A 24410-nucleotide genomic window follows, 5' to 3' on the forward strand; every position below is an offset into this window, starting at 1 on the left:
TTATGTTCGATAGATTAATTGTTAGTTGATAAAGCATAATGTTAATTATTTCCTACGACATATATATATATATATATACAGTATATACTACTGTTACACAGATGCACAATATATATAGAATAGGCCATATTAATTGCCGTGCTGGACACGTGTAATGAATATATACACAGAGTGGAGACCTGTGTAAACGCTAAGAAGAAAACTAGCATGGTACACGGAAGTCGTTGTGGATTGAAGAGTTACGGATGTTAAGAACGGAGATAGCCTATACGAGCCGGTCAGCGATGTCGTTATTACATAAACTCGTAATAAAATTACGTACATTTGATATCAATAATTCATTTATGGATACCAGAGAATGAATTTATATCACAAATTTGATTTGATTTTATCATGAAATGTTTATTAATATAGCATATCGGTTTTCAGATATCAAAAACTGAATTTATCATTAAAAAATGTACTGTATGATCTAAAAAATCGAATGTCGTATTGTATCTCTAGCCTTCGTCTCAGTAAACTTTATGCCCATTTTTTAAAGATTCGTGAAGATAGGTACCGTATCGTAACATTTACATATACAGTCATATTCAGATGATCTCTGTACATATAAGTAAGGGCAAGCTTCTTCCCTTTGTTTAATCAGTTTTCCTCCTGGCTATGAATGTTGAACACAGGCTTTAGGGTTACATATGTATCTTGTTATCATTATATTTTAATGCGATTTGAATATTATTATTTACTATCCTACTTACTTCATGTCTTAAATGAGACTTTATGTTTTAATGAGACATGTCACCACAAATTACAATTATTGCTTGTAAGCTAAACACAATTGACAAATACTCCTAAAGATATGACAAGTAAACCATTACTGTACGTTGAAAGAGTTTATATTGTAAATGCCAAAATGATGCATCTAGGATCACGAAGAAGATATTTTGACAGCAGCACTGGGAATTTATTTAACAAGCCCGTAAAAAAGCAATGTTTACCTCTCCTGGCGGCCATTATGCAAAGGTCATCTTACACACAACCCCGCACTCACGTCTACAGGTCTCTCTTCCTGTGGTACAGTAATTAGTAGAACCCTCTCCACAAAGTGTATCCTACATTATATAACCTACACTCACTACTTAAATGCTGCCCTTTCCCAGCGTCACGGCTATGGAGCTGAGACAAAGAGACCCAACCATCATAAAGTAATTAGGGTCCAATAAAACAATGCTCCGCCAAACCTCATAAACATGATCACTGAAAGTCTTATCACCTTGTTACCACCTCCAAGTTCAGCTTAACATGGGTCCTTCTTTGGTCAAATGTTTGTTCCCCCTGTAATGAATGTGTCACGCGTTGCTCACGAGTGACGAACGGGGTGCACACCCGTGTTCAATGCGTTGCACAAGGGGATCACACGGGTGGCGTACAGGTTCCACGCGAGTGACCAACGGGGTGCACACGGGGTGCGTAACGCGTTGCCAATGCCAAGGGGAATGAACTTCTAGGCAGCAGTGTAAGTAAACACGCTCTCCTCATTCTGATCCATTGACTGCTTCATCATTCTCTTTCTAGGAGCTAATAGGCTAGTGTAACTGTGATGCGTGGGCGGATGGGCGGGCACAGATCGTGTGAGATAGAATAAGTATTATAAATATACAACTTATCGAAAAATTTACAACTTATCCTAGCTCGCTCTTTGCATTTATCCCAGGGTTCGACGGTGGGTCACAGATTACCCAAGTCTGTATTCGTTTGTACCTGTAAATGTACACGAGGAAGCTGGTGCTGACATGCTTCAACCCTGGGACTGTCACACATCCACGTCTGGAGAATTACTCATGTTTTCTATGGCTGAATCACTGCTATAGATGGAACTTGAAAACCCCTTTACGCTACTAGGAAACACCGATACGTCTTCGGGTGTAACATATGCTTGTATATTTTCGCATAGTACATTGTACTGTGACGACCACATGGTTTTGAATAAGGCAAGCTTTTCGACCACGACTTTTACCAAATTCAGAAGGGGTCTCCAGTCAAATAGTTCTACAAAAAAACTTGTCCGTACCCAGGCATTATTTCTTTGGCATCCCATTTTACGCTTTGTGGAAGTCATCGATTCTACTGCAGGGTTGAATTATACATATAGATGAGGAAACGATCGACAATATCCATAAGAGGATATTCAAAGTATTACTGCTTCGTATGCTCAAGGCAGCGGCGGGCTGATAATAGAAATGGGACACGGTGAAAACGGTCGCCTGTAGCACAACAGATGGATCATTTCAGGGTTAAAGCAGTTTCTTTAATAATTATAAAGCACTTATATTTGCTGGTCCTTCAAATCATTTACCGGGGACATGGCAGAGACTGTGAGACCTCAACGTTTGTGTTCAATCTAATAACTATTTACTTGTGTTATGAACCTATATGTTTCCATAAACGTGCAAATAAATCCTCGCCTCGTCATCTGCTACCCCAAGAGAATTTTATATTAAATGCGATAATAAAGAGTATTCACACAGGGCTATTGTACCTTTCCCTCATATTATCCACTAAACATACATACACTTGGAAGGGTGATATATTTATAAAATCCTTTCCATTTTGAACGAGGAAAACAAAGATTAAATCTATGACTATTGTCATAATAGTAATTTGTTACATCATACCTGATTTTGGTGTAAAATACTTTTGGCAATACGAAATCTGCTATTGAAACTTCGTACAATGACGGACCGGCCCCATGGTCTAGTGGAAAGAGTGTCTGCCAGGATACCCGTATTTGTGAATGTCTCCCACATCAGACAACAGCTATTATACTGTCTAAAATACTGTTATTCCCACTTTCCAGTTTTGTATTCTGATTAACCAAACACATTGTTTGGTATGTGTATTCTGTGTGCAATTCCTTTTTTGACTTGCACCCTATCTTCCCATGTTTTTCAGGTGAACAATTGACCTTTCTTTTCATTTGTTTGTGATGGGTGCCATATGTTTATGATATGATCGGCATCGTACAGTGGACAATGCTATAAGCTGATATTACTAATGGCCATGGACATGATTTGATCACTTTTAGTAACACACACTCATGTGTAACTCACCACTCATGTTGTACCACAGAAAAAAAAACATTTATTCTAATAAATTACCGATATTGCACATTACCTTGTAACCTATTCTCTGGTACATCAAATATAACATAAATACTGATATAGATTATGCTTCATAAATGAAACACCCCTTTCTAATTGTCGTAACCATATAACCTATATGCGTAAAGCTCTCTCTATGACATCTTGAGTTGTTCTTACCTTTTTCATTTTGAAATTAAAACAGTTCACAACTTCAGATTAGGTTATGGAACATAATAAAACGAATATTTATTACGCTGATGGCAGAGTTCACAACCAACACCAATTACATCATACCATATTTAATGTATTTTATGCCTTAGTGTATAGTATGTTAGATAAACTAAAATTATTGAAATGCTGTCACTTCAGGTACCACACCATGTGACAATACTGTGTCTGCATACCTAGAAAAGTACCTTTCTTTGTAAGGAATCGTATTGGTGGCCACGCATATTCCTCAAATTGGGTTCCACTTTTTACCTTCACTTTGTTTTTTTTCTTTGTGGAGACTTTAGCGCATGGGTGACCAATAGTAACAACTCGTCTGAACCGGGTCAACTCGAGGACAGAAGAATAAATGTTTATTGAGAAGGACCAAGGTATTTTAAGGAACTGACCGCTTCAATGTTCTTGTCGGTGCAAGTGCATCTCCAAAACTGTGGGCAAATTGACCTGTTTCTAAAAAAGATAATTAGTCTTACCTAAATGTTATTTTCATGTCCCTCGTTACACTTGTGAAATCTCTGAAGAAAGTCTATGTTTTTCGTTTTGGGGTTCAAAATAAAGTAATACAAAGTTTCATTACGTTTGAAATATCCATGACATAACCAACATTCAATCCCCGTTAATGTCCCAGTGAAGCAAATAGATCGGGGTAGTTGTGAAGTCACTGTAGATACTTTTTAATGTTGTTTTGTGAGTATTTCAGCAATATCAAAAATAAATAAATCAAAATTGAGATAATCACCTAAAAGTGATTTTTAAAAACATTTTCTGGCACAGGTCGTGAATGTATGCGATAGAGACTAATACTCACGGAATAATAATATTCCACAACATGCAGCTGGGTTTCAGTAAGTTCAGGCCATAGTGTTTATTTGTACAATGATTGCACAACTATTAAATTCATCTCTTTGAGGAACATTCTAGCAAATGGAAAACAAATGTCACATAATGAACATATTTTCTTGTCAACGTTTTTTAAGAGCTAAGAGATATTGCATTTGACCGGTGTCCTACTTTTCGGAAACATGCAGTGTGTACGGGCAGTGGTAATACCATCAGTAACATGACAGTCTAGTGTTGGCAATGTTTGGGTGAAGAATGCAAAATATTAAATTCAATGATCACACAGACATGCACTGGCAACATTCAAATATGAAACGCCTTTACCTGTAGACACTTGCATTTATGACAATACACGTTTACATCTCTAACTGAAACAATAAACATGTGCTTCTGAGTTATATGTGATGGTAAATTCCATATTTTACATCACTGCCTTTTCATGCAATTAATAGAAATATGTTCTAATGAGATTTTATGTTTTTTCTTCATCACAAATAGAGGTTTGATGTTCAAAACTTAAAATTAGTAGACCAGTTATGAAGAACAGGTGATGTATATCCTTCCAATCCAGAAGAATGTTTGTTTTGTGTACAGATGCAGCCAGGTACTTGTACAAAGAACAAACAATGACGTTTTTATTAAAGCATAAAACGTCAAAGCCAGGGAATATAACAAGTCTCGATTCTCCAACGAAACATATTTCATTGAGCGCAAAATGCAACATAGTGGTGAAAATAATATGAGTGGAACACGGAAAATGAGTGAAGACACCAAGTGTTCGCGGAAAGGGTAAGCATACCCTACCCTACCGGTAGCACGCACCACTCACACAACTTGCATAAAAATGTATGTGTGTGTTGCCTGACGCCGCACATCCGTACTAATGCCACCCGGCGGCGACATGTAAACAAATCAGACAATCAAGTGATGGACAAATTGAAGAAAGAAACATATGACTGGTGCCTAGCTTGTGTTGTAAGTTTGATTATTGCGTTAGACAAGTATCTCTGATCATATTAGTATTTTTAATCATCATTGCATAGTGTCCTTTGCTAGGTATCAACCAAGGAAATTGTCTTAATTGATAACAACTAGTCAGATAACAGTTTGAGTGAGTCAGTCAGTGTATTTAAGGCTGCCTTTATCAATATTCAAGCAATCTTGAGGTGGGGAAACCAGAAAATGGGCTTCATACATTGTACCCACGTGGGGAATTCAACCCGGTTTTTGGCGTGGCGATTGATCGCTTTAACCAAAAGGGTATTGCCCTGACACCGATTTGAAAACTAAACAAGGGCAACACACAAAAGAATACAACCAACATAAACCTGCAGTGCACACTATATATATAATCATGTTTTCAGGGAAAACTGTTTGAGGGAATGTGATTGAAAGAACGTATCAGTTTATGGATTCCAAATACATATCATCACATTCTAACAAATAGCATTGTACAATCAGTTGAATCATATACTTACGTATGACATGAAGCACCTGTCCACAGTCAGACATCTGATCCCCTCTAGATCCTGGTGAACCCCTGTAACATCTGTAGACACCATGGTCAGAATTCCACACAACATCATACAGCAGGAAACTGAACACACCAGATCCTGACGAATCAATGTTCCCAGTAAACTCTGCTCTTGTCCTGTACGTGCTAGTGATGTCCACCTTGTTGTAGTTGGTCACATAGAACAGAGTAATGTCTGATGAATAACGTCTCACTGTAAACTCTCTGACAGCAGGCTGGGGTAGTCTCCAGGACAAGGTTGCATTACTTCCTTGACGGGCATATACCACTGCAGCAGCTGAAACACAACACACCGTCTGTACTGTTGGAAAGTGGTTAATCAACCAACTGACCATCAAAATTAATCGGTTCGTCTCAATTTGCTGTTTTTCAATGTAACTTTCAGTGATACCAGATCAAAACTATAGAAAACAAAAACCCAAATACTTACTTCAGCCCAATATTTTAAACATAGACACTTTCTCACAAACAAGTTGTTTTGTTTGATGATGTCAAATTGCATTCGATTTCTTGGTCGTTTTGGACCTTATATCAATCTTAGATTATTTCATCTCATCAGAACATCCTAGTCATCTGAGTGTGCACACAACATGTTTTCGGTAGAATAATACCAAATATTTTCAAATAGTTAAAATTAATAGTTATTTTATTATGTAATAACTGGAGATGAATTATGTTCATGCTTATTTCTATATATTCACGTTATTTTCTAAACACATCTTATCCTGTTCAGTTTCTTGTTTCTTTCTGTGACCATATCTATCTTCCCGTGAATGTTTAGAATGGACCTCGACTTTTAACTCCTCTCTTTTCTCAGAAATCCCAAAGCGTCCTTGCGTTAAATTAGGCAGATTATGGGGCCATTGAAGCTTAACTGATTTTCATTCCCCATTAGAGAAGAACAACGGGACAGGCAATATTTCTTATGATCATGTGAAAGTGGATTTCTTATGATCATATGAAAGTGGAGAGAGATAAATGTGCAAAATGTATTGACATTACACAATGTCATAGAGTGAGTGAGTTAAAGCTTTACGTCACATCGGCAATATTTCAGCCATATCGTGACGAGAACATTTATAATACGGACATTAAAATATAAAACCTGTCATCGACGGACAGTAAAACAACTAGCATATCACAGTTTATAAGTAAAACTAGTATACAACAATCAAATGAATAACCTATTATTCAACAATAATTTAAAAAACGGGCTAGAGATCGCCAGCAACCAAAGTTAGGCCACCTTACTGGGGCCCGTGGGGACTTACAATACTTCTGCTACCTGCACGGCTCCCCAGCAGGGTTTACACCATCCCTTCAGCTGCTGGCGATGGTATGCAATTAAGCCATAATTAAAACAAAACAAATATACTACGTTTAAAAACAGTGGTATGAATAAACGTACTTTCAGGATGTGGTCTTACATATCCTCTCAGGGGGAAAATAATTTTACACTACTTCAACCCCCTTTGAGGATACAGTCATTAACCATCTAAGTTACTCATTAAAGACTACCAATATTATAAAAATCAACTATCTACACAATCAAAATTTATCAATAAGTTCTATTTCTTTTAAAAATCTAACAATTAAATGACAACTGATACTATTAAAAAGATCCTTAAGAGATGATGATTTGAAATATTTATCCCTTGTGATGGCAAAATCAATACAGTCAAGCAGGACATGCTTGGCCGTGATTATCCCATCACAAGGAATACAAAATGGAGAATCCTCACCTTTCAGTATCTGTTCATGTGTATATCTGCAATGGCCAATACGACATCGTCGCATTATGACCTCTTCAAATCTGGACTGACAACCCAAGTAGGTGTAACCGAAGGTTGGCTTAATTTGATGTAATTTATTGATACCAACTTGGGTGTCCCACTTCTTTTGCATTAGATCTCTGATGTACGATCTAATCAAGGGTTTAATATCACTGTAGGGGATAAGAAGTGGTGTCACAGATTTGTTGAGTGCTGCTTTTGCAGCAGCAGCAGCAGACATTGTGTTACCAACGATTCCAACATGGCTGGGTAACAAACAGAAAGCGATGTCATATTGGCCAGTAGCTAGATCATTATATAATTCGACAATTTCGAGTAGAAGTGGATGTGTACTGGACATATTGTGAATAGCCTGAAGACTCGAAAGAGAGTCTGAAAATCTTATGAACTGCTTATGCTTAGATTGATTTTGAATGTATTTAAGAACCGTTAAGATGGCGTGTGATTCTGCCGTGAAAATGGAACTGTCATGTGGCAACCTGAACGATATTGTTCTGGATACAATGATAGTAGCGCTAGCAACTGTGTCACCATCATTAATAAGAATAAGAGAAGATTTCTTTTGGTAGAGGTCCCCATATAGGGGGTGAAAAACGCAATCATATGCAGGGTTTGACTGATTTGAAGATAATTTGGTTATATACTGTGAGGATAATTTTAGACGTCTGAGTTTTAGTGATGGTTCATCAGCCTCTACATATAAACTGTTAATGGGAGAAGTTCTGAAGGATCCAAGGCAGAGCCGTAGTTCTTGGAGGAGGGTCTTCTGGTCACCTCCCCACTTTGAATTGGAAACGACTTTTAACAAATCGAGTGCCTTCAGGCATATTGCTGTAAGGTATTTGATATGGGGTTTAAATGTCAAATGGCTATCGAAAATAAGTCCCAGGAATTTCGCTTCCTTTACAATTTTGATGTGTGCACTCCATGTACAGTACAGGGCCTTGATGTGGTTTATATTTGCGACAAAAAAAGTATACAATTTGTCTTGGCCATTTTCCAGTGACCATCTTTGAATTTTATTTAGACATAACTGCAATTGTCTTTCAATTGAATGCATATTTTTACCACTACAAGATATGTTAAAATCATCCACGAAAAGCGACCCATCTATGGAATCATTTAAGACCTTAGACAGGCTATTTATCTTAATACTAAATAGTGTAACAGACAAGATACTGCCTTGTGGGACACCCTGATCCTGATTATAATGATCAGACAGGGTTGAGCCCATGCAGACTTGCAATTCTCTGTCAGTTAAAAATTTGGGTATAAAGAGAGGCAAAGGGCCTCTCAATCCAAAATCGTGTAAGTCCTTTAAAATATCATGTTTCGAGATCGAAAAATATAGACACTGCATGTTGTTTGTTTAATATGGCATTTTTAACGTACTAAATGATCAATTGTACTTCTATTTTTACGGAAACCACATTGAATATTTGTAATTAGGTTATTGGTTTCTAAGTACCAAACAAGTTGATTATTGATCATGCGGTTTTGCAAACGCAGCTGGTCAATGAAATTGGACGATAATTTGAAGGATCAGTATGATCACGTCCTGGCTCAGATACTGGAACACTTATAGCATCTCGACATGAGGATGGAAATTCACCTGATGTCCTGATTTCATCAAAAATTAGTAGAAGGTTTTCTAAACATGAGTCTGGTAAATGTTTCAGGAGTTGATAATGTATATTATCAGCTCCTGTAGCAGTATCGTGTGATTGTCCAAGAGCAGTATGAAGCTCATGGATTGAAAATATTTCGTTATGATCTTCCCCATTATCTGATTTGAAATTTAATGATTTTCGTTTCTTGCAGTTTTTTTGTATTTTGGGAATTTAGGTTTATAGTTAGAGGAAGAAGAATGTTTTGCTTATGTGTCACCAAGTTTATTTGCAATTTCCGATTTATCAGTCAATAGTTCGTCTCCATTTTTAAGGTGATGTATGCTAGATTTAGAACATTTACCTTTAATTTTCTGGATCATGTTCCATACCTTAGACATGGGCGTATGAGAATTCATCTTGGAAACATAATTTTGCCAAGATTAAATGGCATAGAAGAAAGATAATGGTATACTGTTGGTTGACTAAATACACTTGGTTGTTTTCATTGAGATCAGAAATGTGACATGTATCATACTATCAAGGTGTTTGGGTCTTATTTACTTCTTATATCAAGGATTCCAAGGTTCGGGATCAAACGACTTTCAACGGGATTCACACATGAGACTGAAACTAGTTCCAATTTAGAGACATACAAAACAAATGAAAAACAATGCTTAACTGAAGAACTAGAGTAAAAACGAATGGACGTAGAACATCAAAGGATATTCAAAGCATGAACAGATCAAACAAATTATGACGAAAGAAAGGCATTAGAGCAAAGTAATACTTGTACTGAAATCAGGACAACCGCCATTTTCAAAAAGCTTATCGTTTGCTTGTAAACATGCAGTGTTTTCTATCAATACGTTAAGAAGTAAACATATCATAAATGTCTAAGTAGAAACAAATAATTTAGGTAATTAAACTTCAAATATCAGGTGCCAAGGGATCTCTACTAGTCATGAATTTTGCATAGTTGCCATGTGTCCATATAATCCAACCTTTTGGGTTCAATTATAAACGACAAAATAGTTACAACTTTAGAGACTAGCAGAGGCATGGAAGCACCTTAGTCGTATCCTTGATCCTTGTTGTGACAGACACCACGTGATAACTTACATCCAGTGACAAGGGGGAACCATCTAAATGTGGTAAATTGCATGGTTTATTACACTTTTATTTCACTCCCTTATAAAATATATGCAGATATATTAAATACTCGACTGTCTTGTTTGTTGGAGATAAATACTATCTTAGCTGATGAATAAAATGGTTTCCGTAAAGATATTGTACGGATCATCTTTATGTTTTATCTACTTTAATTAAAAATAGAATAGCTTAAAAACAATCGACTTTTGTTGGTTTTGTTTTAAAAAAGGGTGTTTAGTACCGTTACAAGAGATTATTTGAGGTTCAAGCTGCGTAAAGTGGGTGTAAAAGGTTAAATACTGGACGCCATGCAATCTCTTTATCGTGGTGTAAATTGTTTTGGCAAATTAAATGGATATTTCATGATATGGATGAATGTATTTATAATTTCAATTGTGGTATTCAAATAGATGATTTAATGTTATCTGTGTTGTTGTATGCTGCTGATGTCACGCTCATTGCTCCAGAAAAAGCGTCTCTACTATCTATGCTAAATGCCTCAAATGATTGGTGCAAAAGTTGGCATTTAACTGTAAATAGCAGCAAGATAAATATTGTAAACTTTCAATGTTCTTCTGTAACACGACCAGAGTTAAATTCAATTGTGGTCTCATTACAGAATGATGAACGTTATAGACATATTGGCTAATGGTTCAATTACTTCTTAGATATAGGAAAGACTGTTAGGAAACACCATAAATCTACTAGTCGCGCCTTATCACTGCTATTTAAGAAGTTTGATGTGGCAGGAGGTATGTCTAACCATGCATGTGTTAAGTTCTATAAGTTCTCTGGTTGAACCAGTCATGTTTTATGGATCATCAATGTGGAGTATAAACAAATGTATGTAAGTTAATATCACAAACAGAGCATGTCGTATATTTCCCGGGTGTACATAAAACCACTTTCAATCTTGATGTTAATGGTGATATTGGGCTTGCTTCACTTATTCATAAAGTACACACTAATGTTTTTAGACTTTTTATTAAGTTTGAACGACAGCCATGAGACAGAATTTGCTCTAAGGTTATTTATTGGTCTAAACATAACTGTAAATATTGGGCCAGGAGAGTAGACAAAAAAGCAGTCAGCTGCAATTTAAAAATATTTCATATTCAACATTTGCAAAATACAATAAAAATAGTTTTTATCAAACAACGCTTTCATGACGTTAATAACTGAAATAAATGATTTATGGGATTATCGCAGAAATGTAAATGGCAACAAATAAAGAACACTTAGATAATTTAAACCTATCTCTTAATGTCGTTGAACCTCATGTATTGAATATAAATTTAAGAGACCAGCACTGAGTTTTAGGAATGTTTAGATGTTGTTCCCTGCCTCTTGCCTACCAGCAGATAGGATTTGTACACATTGTTTTAACTCTTTTAGCATTTGCTCTGTTGAAGATAGACGCACTTTTTAATTGGTGGTCTTTTGTATTCTGATTTGAAAGAAGAATTATTCTTAAAGCAACTATTAGTATTCCACATTTTTAAAATCTTAACGAAAATGATCAGTTAATTAATTAATTGAAAAATATTTGTATTCAAGCATTTGTATCAAGAATTCTTCTAAATATGTATAAGCGAAAGCTTCTTTTATGTAACCACCTCTTTTTATATCTGTATTCTAATTTAGAACCTTTATTTATTTAATTTCATATATTTTAAATATGAATTGTGATTCAAATGTATATACTTAAATCTTATGGCACTCATGGAGTGCAGCCTCCACGTGGTGAGTGCTGGGCAGCGCTATTTGCTCTTACCCCGTGTGGACCCGGGATGGAATGTGTCCTCATCATCCCTTTGCTTGTCATATGAGGCGACACAATTGGGCAACCGATTTGCCGTGGGTTGAGCCCCTGTGTCGGTCGATGACGGGATTCTGGTGTCAAGAACAGGTGTTCCTTTGCCCAACACACCTTTGACCATCACTTCACCTGGACGGGTGGTAGGATGGGCCCGATCCTATCAATAGGCTGGTCATGCCAAGCTGTGCATGGTCAACTTTTATTTTAAATATATCTGTCCTCCTGTTCCACACAGATACTATGGAAACCTTCCAATTTTGTATAAATTAAAAACCTGCCTAGAGTCCGGTGCCAGAAGACGGTTGCTCATTTCCCAATCTGGCGATACTGACCTCCGGGTTCTAACTGTCTTCAGATAATTGCCAAGAGTTGAAGGGCGGAACCAGCCTAACTTTAATTCTGTTTGACACCCGTGCTACCCACACAGCTACCCGTGTCTGTATTGCTCGAGTAAAGCATGCCTGTAGCCCTGGTGTTTTGTTTACCAATGAATGCAAACAAGCAAGAAAGCGTAGGAAGAAAGCGGAAAAATATTTCCGTAAACATCCTACAGTACATAACTTGAATAATGTTAAAATTACTAGTACCAAGTCACGGCGTGCTTATAAACATAATAAGCGTCAATCGTGGAGGAATTGTGTCTCCAAAATTAATTCACGCACACTAATGTCCAAGGTGTGAAACATGGTTAAAAAAATAAAAAGGTAACGGTTCCAAATCGTCTGTACGCCATCTTAAAGACGGTGACAAACAAAAAATTGATAAATCTGCCATTGTAAATAAACTTGGTGAAACTCTTGCCTAAAATTCTTCATCATCAAAGTATGTTCCCTAGTTTCAGAGATATCAGAAACAACAGGAAAAGAAAACAGTTAAAAAAATTTGGAATAATGGTGAAGATTACATTGAAGTATTATCATTGCATGAGCTACATACCGCTCTTGAGCAAGCTCATGATATTGCTGCAGGGGATAATAATATTAATTATCAGTTACTCAAGCATTTGCCTGAATCATGTCTTGAGACGCTTTTAGAAATATTTCACCAAACATGGACATCAGGGAATTTTCCTCTTTCATGGCATACTGCCATTGTAGTCCCCATACCAAAACCTGGAAGGGATCATGCAGATCCCTCAAATTACCACCCTATATCATTAACCAGTTATGTTTGCAAAACCATGGAACGAATAGTAAATAATAGATTAGTATGGTATTTGGAAACCAACAATCTTGTTACTAATATTCAATGTGGTTTCCGGAAAAATAGAAGTACTATTGATCATTTAGTACGATTAGAATGCTTTGTTAAAAATGCTATTGTAGATAAACAACACATAGTGTCAATTGTCTTTGATCTTGAGAAAGCATAGGATACTGCCTGGAACATTGGCATTTTAAAGGATATACACGAATTGGGTTTGAGCGGTAGTTTACCTAATTTTATACCACCATTTTTAACACACAGACAATTTCAAGTCCGACTGGGTTCCATCCTGTGTGACTGTTATAATCAGGATCAGGTTATCCCTCAAGGCAGTATTTTGTCAATCACCTTGTTTAGTATTTATATAAATAGTCTGTCCAAGATTGTAAGTGATTCAGGGGATGGATCACTTTTCGTGGATGATTTTGATATTTTGGTAAAAATATGCATACAATAGAGAGGCAGTTACAAATCTGTCTCAACTTACAAAAACTAGATACTATCCATCACCAAGGCCTGAGGCTTTACCTTGGAGCCTTTCACACTTATCCTATTCAAAATATGTCTGTTTAAGCAGATGAGCCTTCTCTTAAACAACGCCGTCTGAAATTATCTTAACAATAAATTCACTAAATCACTAAAATCACTAAATTATATTCTAATCAGTCAAATCCAGCTTTCAATTGCGTTTTTAATCCTCTTTACGAAGATATTTACAATAAGAAAACATCTCTTGTTCCACCACATGGAATAAAAATAAATCTGTCGTTTCTTCTGCTAGGATTTACTTTCAGGATATAGCTCCAATACAACTGTTTTCATCGCCTCCTTGACAAATGGTAAGGCCAAATGTAGATCTCACTTTAACTAGACTTAAGAAATTGGATACAAATCCACAAATTTATAAACACGAATACAATCAATTACGAAACACTTATGACACTTATAAATCTATATTTACTGATGGATCTAAGGATGATGGCGCAGTTGCTAGTGCCATTGTCACTGGATCCAGAACAATATCATCACGACTACCAGATAATAGTTCAATATTCACAGCAGAAGCAAACGCAAATTTAACAGCACCAAACTATTTTAAGAAACAATCCAAACATAAACTATTCCTTATTTTTTCAGATTCACTTTCGTGCCTTCAGGCTATTACGAATATGTTCTGTAAACATCCATTTTAAATTAAAATTCTTGAGTTATTTAATGATCTTGCTACTGGCCAATATGACATCGCCTTTTGTTGGTTACCCTGCCATGCTGATATCATTGGTAACACAATGGAAGATGCTGCTGCAAAAGCAGCACTCAAGAAATCTGTGACACCGCTTCTGATCCCATACACTGACCATAAACCCGTGATCAGATCTTACATTCGTGATCTAATGCAAAAGAAGTGGGACATCCAAGTAGGTATAAATAAGTTACATGAAATTAAACCAATTATCGGATATACCTTCTTGTGCTGTCAGTCAAGTCATTATGCGACGATTGGCCACAGCAGATATACCCATGAATATCTATTGAAAGGTGAGGATCCTCCGTTTTGCATCCCTTGTGATAAAAGAATCCCGGTCAAGCATGTTCTGCTTAACTGTATTGATTTTTCCATCACAAGGGATAAATATTGTTGTGTAAAAACAGTCAAGGACCTTTTTAGTTATGTAAATTCTCATTTAATATTGTGTTTTTTAAAGAAAATAGAAATAATTCATAAATTTTGATGTACATAATGTGTTTTTTTATGTATTGGTAATGCTAATTTGTAACTTAGATTGTCAGTGGCTGTACCCTTGAGGGAGGGTGAAGTAGAGTAAAATTATTGTCCCCTAAGAGGGTATGTAAGTTCCATATCATTCCAGTATTTTTATGCATGCCGGGCTTTTAAATGTAGTATTTCATCACTTTAATCTTAGGCTTGACTAGTACACTGTCGCCAGTGACTGAAGGGATGATATAAACTAAATCCTGCCTGGGTCCATGCAGGAAGCAAAGGCATTGTAAGTCCCCATGGTCCCTAGTATAGTGATTTCCCTTTAGTTACTGCCCCGTGAAGATCTGGGGTAGAATAGATTTTCAGCAAACTTGCAGTTAAAGGCGACTCTGCTTGTCGTAAGAGGTGACTAACGGGATCGGGTAGTCAGGATCACTGACTTTGTTGAAGCATGTCATTGATCCTAATTGTGTGGATCGATGCTCATGATATTAATCATTGGATTGTCTGTTCAAGACTCGATTATTTACAGATCGCCGTCATATAGCTGGAATATTGCTGAGTGCGGCGTAAATCAAACAACCAACCAACCCTTAAGTTACTGACGATCTCCAGCCCATTTTTATATTGTGTTGTTCATTCTTTCTGCTTTTAAAATGTTCCTCAACCAGTTTTAGATCTACTCTGTGATATTCTAGTTATTGTACTGTTTTCGATGACAGGTTTTTATAAAGTCTACATATGTGTGTTATTAATGTAGAACTTCTTCTCACGATATGGCTGAAATATTGCCGATGTGACGTTAAATATTAACTCACTCACTCACTTAAATAACATAGCCTTGTAAAAATATATACAATGCTTTTACCATGTCTCATCAGCCTTAAAGCTGATTGTTATGTTTATTTCACTGGTATTGATTTGTATTTTATACCCTTTTCAACACTATCAACATTTACTAAATTACCATTTGTACACTGTACTTTCCTTCATATGAGTGGGATTAAGGATTGAACTATACTCCTCTTTCTTTCAACAACGGAATTGCTGCAAAGGCCATTTTTATCAGAAATTAACTTCATTATAACCTGTGAATAAAGGAAGTGTAAAACATGCTTTTTTTCAATTGCGTTAATTGTTCACTTTTCGGTAGTTTCATTTATTTTGTTGGGAGACTGTTCTTTGTTTAAAATATTCGCCAATCTGTGCATAAAATGATATAGCATAGACCGCACTTTCTTCATTCCTCGTTCTCGGCAAGGTTGTTGATCAGTTGACTGATAACATTCACAGGCTCAAGCATGATGAACAGCTACCTTTACCATCTATGAAACCGAAGTTACATAGGACGCGCGGAGCTTATAAAAATTGGTTTGTCGCCAGAATCAGACACATCATCCCTCCTTTACAACCATCCTATGAAGGAGTTGCGCTGAAAAAACCCATGACTATGGAAGAGAAACAGTGTATGACCCAGACAGACTCTTATGTCCAATCAGAGATCTCAAGTTCCATCATTTGGCTATAGACCCATATAGACGCCATCGGAGGTGACTTTTCCTATCCTGTAAGACTCAAACAAGAATATCACCAAGGCTACTTTAGCACGATAGATGAAAGCACAAAGTTGCACAAAGTTATACACAGGCTCAGAATTCCACTCTACGTTTCGGATCCTGCTCAGCTCACGACATCTGAGCCACAGCCACGCTTCATGGACATCAGTCTCAGTAAAACAAGTAGTTTCTCGCTGTCAGTGGGCCTCACAAACACCCCACCAGCTTTTACTTACGTGACGTGCAACCGAACTCAGAGGACATATATTGCCTTGGTCCAGTGATCATGGCACAAACTATCATCCGCCAATAATTTCACCCGTTCTATCGGAAGGGGGGAGGGGGAGGGGAAGGAGGGGGGTAGGATCCGACACCAGCAGTATCAGAGGGTAAGTACACTCTTGATTATTTTGCTTATTGGTTGTAGGATGGATTTGAAGCAACTTAAATGTCAACTATCACCTTTTACCGGAAATGGCATCATTACCGGAAGTGATAGGGCACCCGAAAGTGATTTCGTCTGCACCGGAAATAGCCGGACAAAGTCCTTCTAACCAGGAAATGACATATTTTGGGTAGACCTAGAGAGACGTCATTACCAAATGGGGAAATGACATACCGGAAGTGACGTCATAACCGGAAAAGACGTAATCGCCGATAATAAAAGTCACTAATCCAGGTTTCTTATGATCAAGATCAGCAAATATAACAGTCAGTCTAAATATATTTGACTGAATCTTGACACAGTTTTCTGATTTTCAAGTCCTCAAGGGGAATTTCAGATGAAATTATCTCAAGTTGCATTAGAATCAGTACATAATGGTTTGCAGAAGAGGATAGCTGTCAATTACACAGGGAGTTACTAGAGGCAGATCCCACCGGGGTCCCTCTGGTATATTCTGGCAGATATGTATATAGGTAGAAGTTTCATAAGAATTATCGAACAATAGTTTATAATTGTTAATAATTCTAAGAATACTACCTCTATTACATACGAATTACTCCCTCACATCACCCCAATTCATCTACCTCTAGTAGTAGATGATGGAAAAAAGTGATGTTGCCGCAATTGTGACGTCATGGCTTATGTAGTTACGAGACTAATTGGCAACGTATTGTGTGATTGATAGTAAAGAGGACGTCTGTTGAAAATCTTAAATCTTTATCTGTCTGATTGAAGCCAAAATACAGGAATTATGTGATAGCAGACAAATACAACTCTAGACTAAATGAATTTTTGAAAAGTGTATAATGGAACATTTTAGAACTATTTGCTAAAGACCAATGCCAGCCCTGTTCGTAAGCAAATTTTACATTCGGAAAAAAATGATTGGGGGCAAATAACATATTGGTTCTCCCATATATATCCAAATCCAAGGCTGCATAAAAGAGTTTTGACTTTTGTAGCCCAATTAGTTTTACCATGTGTGGCTAGCTGAAATAACATATCATAACTTTTCTTAGGATATCGTGAATTTGGTAGGGACATAAGTTTACACCAATATTTTATACAGCGTTTATACGCAGAAATAAACAGTAGGTAAGCATCTATATCTTATGCGGCCTGACACGGGTAACCTTAAACTGCAGTAGATCTTTAACATGCTCTCTTTTTTTGCCTATGACCAAATGTACATAGATGAGCTTCACCAAAGTTTAGGAACTCGGACCAGGAAAGAAGTGGAATTATTCTGTTCATTCTGTCTGGTACCTCCTTTTAGAACATGCTTATGTAAGACTGGGCTGGTCATTATGAAATGTGAAGAAATGTATAACCCTGCTTTATGAGAACAAGTTACCTCGAATAACATAACTAATTTATTCTTGAAAAAATCTTCATTTCCTGACAGCCAGCGAGGAGAGCACTTTGTATTTACATGGCACCAGGTAATCCTATCCACGTATTTATGGGAGATTAATAGAGGATTTACGTAAATAGTAAAATAGGTCTTTGCTGGGTTTGCTTGGGTTTCCGGTACCTTCATTCCCCTATTATTTATCCCATTTTGTATTCATAGACCATTGCACAAATGTGTAAGTGCTTCATTGGTTTAACAAGTTAATAACTAGGGGGGCGGTCGGGGAGCCTAGTGGTTAAAGCGTTTCGCTCGTCACGCCAAAATCCCAGGTTCGATTCCTGACAAGGGTACAATTTCTGGTGTCCCCCGCCATGATATTGCTGGAATATTGTTAAAAGCAGCGTAAAACCATGCTAATTCACTAAGAACTACGATAACAACTGTCAAAACAATGTTGCCTTTAATAAATGGAGATATATGTGATCATAGTAACAGTAAATCAAAACAATTTGGGTTGTTAGTACCTTAATTCCCTCGTTGTGTGTCCCTGTTTGTCTTGCTATAACATGCCACTAATGAGCGCTTTATTGATCTAGTGGTTAGGATAACAATTCTTTATCATGTAATTTGTGGATTTCTCGGCAGGATAAAGCCAAAGGATAAAAAGGATATTCGTTTGGGTCATATGCGGATATAGATGCAAATATCAAAGGTCAAGTTGGGACTCATTTCACTGTTTATAAAGAAACATGGCGTCGCCCTTGTCATTCGGCGATCGAGTCACAATTAACCGACGGGAATCCAAAGACACATAACTGTATATAACTGTGAAGTTACTGCGTCATTTTACAAGTTTAGGCAACTTTGGAGATATAAATTGCGAAACAATATTGCCAGGGCAATAACTAAGCAGGATCACTTTCCATATCTTGGCTTGGGACCTTTTCCACAAATTATAACAGCTGGATTTGGCCAAAATATGTTCAATCTCGGAGAAATACGGCAATGGGATTTTGATTAATATATATCTCACATAACTTTTGTTCATGGCATGGAAAAACTTGATGTGTAAAAAGGAATTAGACGCTTTTCCACAGGACATACAATTACTGATTTTACCATGTAAACTTGAAAAGATAAATAATGGGATAGTGTATCTTAATTGGACAGGACACGCATCTATTTGGCCTCATTTTTACGTAATCAAAGATCCAAAAGTATATTTCAAAACAAACAAAAATATTTTCAATTCTTGACATGTATTTGTTCGATGTTGTCTGATTATTTCTATTCATCTCGACTCAGAGTTATACAATAAAAGATCCAAAGAAAGCTGCTTTGGTATAGAATTATCAGGTTCGACCAACGGGAAACATGGCATGGTTTATATTTTTCGTACTTTTTACAATACAATTCCTCGAGAAATAAAGAAAACCCTTTAATATCATGTTATCACAATATTTCTAAAAGGGTGATCCGATTTATGAAATAATATAAAACGAGAGGAATAAATCGTAAATCATTTGTGACTAACGTGCCCTTGGCGAATCACCATTCTGTCTGTCAAACGACATAAAAAACATTCCAAGACCAAGACAATTCTTCTAAAAATGTGTGCATATATATTTAACAAAAAATGTTATCCATTTTGTTGAAGTAATATATTCAGTTTTAGTTTAAAAATAAAATAAAATGGCTATTCACTAACCTGTTCATATGAAATTACAATATTGTCTTTTGCATACCAAATAAAGACGTATATGTTGCATTTACATTTACATTTCATCTTCAAAGGAAAGAAATATCATATACGACACATTAAATTTGTCAATTTCTTATGTAAACAATATTCAAACTTCATTGATAACTATCCATAATGAAATTAATTGTGTGAAAAAATATGTAAAAGATACGCGAAATCTACATCACAATTGAACACTGATTGTCATTCACCGACCTTCACCTCAAATAATATACCAAATATGTACAACAATGTCGACGTATGACATCACTACCATTCACCGACTTTTACAACAAGGCATGTTCACGGACATAAGTACGGGGGATTTTACAAGGTTTTTCAATGATTCAGGGATACGAAATATATGAATCTGACATGTAAGTAATCAGAAAAAATTCTGTGTCCTGTTATTTGTTTTGAATTTTGTCATTGTAACCAAGAGAAATAGTCCGAAATTCGAATAAATCCCGTTGTCGTTGTGCGTGATTTTGCGCCAGGAACGACAGAAACTTTGACACATTCTGTTGAATTTACCAAATCTTTGCAATGTATCTAATTTTAATTCCCTTATTCTGGCAACGATTCCCTTCCTACGCTGAATGTTTGTAAACTTTCTGCATAGCTACGCAAACAATCCGCTGAGCAACTGCAGAGTGTCTGCGAAACTGATTGGACCCTTACATGTAAATCTGATATGGTGTCTGTTTTTTCAATGACCTGTGAAGATCCCGGGTAGAAGAGGTCTTCGGCAACCCATGCTGGCTGTAAAAAGCGACTATCATTGTCGTAAGAGGCGACTAACAGGATCGGGTAATCAGGCTCGCAGACTTGGTTGATGCATGTCATCGTATCACAATTGAGTGGATTGATGCTCATGATGTCAATCACTGCATTGTCTTGTCCAGACACGATTATTTACAGACCGCCGTCATATAGCTGGAATATTGTTGAGGGTGGCTTTACACAACAAACCAAACCAAAACAAAAAGTGTTTTTCACTATTCATTTTCAGCATTCGAAGCCTCAGTAAAGCATTCAAAAAGTTTCATGATAGACATGTGGAGAACATTTCCAAATTTGACGTATCAATGACAAAAATGATGTCAGATGCAATTCCCTATCTTGACTTGTAGCATATGTTCCCATGTTTCTTTAGGTGAACAATTTACTTGCCGGTGGGGCAGGATACGCTCACCTTTTCGTGACTACCTGGTGTCATTAGTATTTGATAGTGATTCATAAACACATGCTCATGATATAGTCGGAATCGAACAATCGACTCCGCTTTATGCAGAGTTTTCTATTGGATATCGAAAGGGATTTGTCACTTTATATACACTTTATATATATCTAGGGCCAACATTTGATTCAAACTTCAGCTTAGAAAACCATTAACACCTAAACCAGTTTCATTCTAAAAGGCTTGTAAGTAAATACGAATGTCATGATTAATTTGTTTGAATCATAGCGTTTATTTTTCTCCCAAACTTACTTCTGCTAGTCCTGTATCTCTTACATATGAAATGATAAATAAGGCAATTCAAATGAGCCAGGTAAATCGGCCGTGACTGTGAATCTTCGTAGACCTATTTCAAGAGCTATTCAACTTAAATAATGAAGGTGTGTGGGGGGAGCAGTCGTCTAAGGTGCCGCGATTCGCTGTGCAGAGTTGCGTCCCTTGGGCACGCCAGAAATCTATGATTGTGGGTTCGAATCCCGGTTCTCCCCGATTATGTTTCTAGGTTTGTCAGCACCATACCCCTGCTCGTGAGGTTCCACCGAAGTGGTAAACGTCTGAGACCTGCATCACTTCGGGCTTTCCTCCCACATTAAGCTGACACGCCGTGATATAACTGGAATACTGTTAAAAGCGGCGTTAAACACAACTCACTCACTAACTCACTCAGTAAATATGGAATGTTTACTGCTGGCTCTTCCTGTACTCGGTAATGCCAGATAATGACTAGATAAGACATGCGAGCTATGCCAGAGTTGCATGTACGATGGTAATATGTATCAGCTGCTCCTGCTACGTGTATGTTGTTATACTGTGGTGTCAGCCTTTCTAGGTATCAAATTTGCGTGGGACAGGGATTTTAGATTAGGTTAGACAGGATTCTGGATTAGACAGAAATTCGATTCTAACAAAGAGCTATATGCCTTTGTATTTCGCTTCAAATGTCGGTTCCAGATAGTAGATGTGATGTGTGTACATGCACTGGTGAGTTAAAATTTAGTACTAATGCAACGTTAAATTTAAACTCACAATGTTAGGGCAATCCATTTCACTATTCCTTTTCTTTGTACGATATCACCATTTCCCATGATTTGTGATGTATTGCCATATTTCACAATGGTTAGGAATTGCAATGGCCTAGTCCCAATCACAGCCCTTTTTCTTTTTGCACATCAACAGCTATCCAAGTGAAAGCAGAATTTCGTCAGTACTACAAGTTATTTTCTTAGCATTGAATGTGCAATGTTATACCTAGCCATAAAAATCCAGTATATGTCTTTGCGAAATTAAGCTGTAGTTTTTTCACTGACACATGCACGATTCTTTGGATACAAGATCATAGCAAGTAATGATTCAGATATATCTTTGAACTATCTTGTAAAGGAAACTAGATATCAACCAATCAGACTTCACAGAAATAATTGTCAATAAAAGCAACAAAGCCTTTTCCAAATTTACCAAAATAATCCCTGCAAAAAGCAGTGTCTATTATTGAATTTTGACCATATCCTGAACATAGGGATGATACCAGGTGTTTGCGATAAAGTGAGACCACCGGTGGCACATGTCACAACTTACATGCAATGTATGCAAGTCAAATGTTCACCTGAAAAAAAATGGAACATATGGAACAAGTCAAAGTAGTGAACTGTATGTGTAAACACTAATGAATGTAATTTTAAATGAAAATGATAAACAACAGGATTAACTTGTATAATTCAGAACGGATTTGTTGATATGCTATTCAGGAAAAAGTGTTTTCATAGAACAGGTGAGCATGTTCGGGTTGTGGGTTGGGGATGGGAGGTTGTGGGGTTGTTATCAAAGTCATCAACTCTATTCAATCAGAATAACTATTGTAGTTATCACACAAGTGTTACCATTGTCAATAATTCACAGAATACCTCTGTCAATGCCATAAACCCTGAATTTCTGCAGTCATTGCATAATAAAATCTTTACATTTTCAACACACGTTCTCTTCAGCTATCTAATGCACGCATCTCCCTTCAACTTTTTATCATAAGAATTATAAACTGTTGCTAAACTGATGAAGCACTCATTAGTGTCATGTTATAGCAACACACAAGTGAGTGTAAAGGATAATGGAACTAAGGCAACTGGACCCTTATTAGAAATAATTATTATGATAAAACGTATTCCTATTTATATAAGGCAACAGTTGTTTGGCAGTTGTTTTCTTAGTTATCAACTTACTATACCAATGAAGTTCTCACACATTAATGTTGTTATTAGAGTAGAGGCCAACCCTTATAAAGAGGCTTATTTAAGGAGTAACCCCTCCCCACAGTAGAACAAAGCACAATCACATTTTTCTTCACAGGATGTCATTTATGCATAAGAAAACGATGGTTGTGGTGATTTCTTTTGGTGGCAGACATGTTTTTGGTGGTAAAATACATATTTTGAGTGTCAAATTAAGTAAATCAAATAAATGACACATGGTATAAGTGACTTTCTATTATGGAGAATCATGTTTGTAATAACAAATATAATCATAATAGTGCACTCCTTGGGTATTGAGAGAAATAGTGTATTCATTAATATTCATATTATGAGGTTTAGATACCTTTTAGTAGTCTTTGAATGGCATTAAGAAGTGGTAAACATAAAGAAGAGAATTTATGGATGTCAACATCTTTATAATGAGGATCATTTCGGAGTATATATACTTACTCCTTCATTAGGTGAAATATTGTTATGAAGCAGAGAACATATTTGTGTACCTGTAAGAACAACACAAGTAATAAGATGACAAAGGTGACAGTAGGACTTTATCACTGATTGGAAATAGGCTATGGACAATGGGGAAACTGGATACAGGGGGGTAATTACTGATAATTAATAGCAATAGAAATGGTAATGAACAGATTAAAGCCAGCTGGATAATTAGCAATAAATAAAAGCAATAAGTCCTAGGCACTGAATAGATAGGTTCGCTCGTCACGGTTCATGGCTGACTGTGTCTCCTGATGTAGTTTCTTCTTGTAGTTTTCTTTGTCGCCAGTTGTTGGT

At 36.6% G+C, this 24410-nt stretch overlaps 1 protein-coding gene across 1 annotated transcript in view; it reads right to left on the minus strand.

Annotated features, from left to right (window-relative positions):
• LOC139457893 (scavenger receptor cysteine-rich domain-containing protein DMBT1-like) overlaps positions 1 to 24410 on the minus strand; it is a 59640-nt gene that overhangs the window by 14372 nt on the left and 20858 nt on the right. The window contains exon 4 of the mRNA XM_071239239.1: positions 5687 to 6019. Within this exon, the coding sequence (XP_071095340.1) occupies positions 5687 to 6019 (333 nt within the window). The remainder of the gene's footprint in view (positions 1 to 5686; positions 6020 to 24410) is intronic.

Source organism: Haliotis cracherodii, unplaced genomic scaffold (assembly GCF_022045235.1).
Source record: "Haliotis cracherodii isolate W230 unplaced genomic scaffold, xgHalCrac1.p SCAF_12, whole genome shotgun sequence".
In the NCBI taxonomy this organism is placed as follows: domain Eukaryota; kingdom Metazoa; phylum Mollusca; class Gastropoda; order Lepetellida; family Haliotidae; genus Haliotis; species Haliotis cracherodii.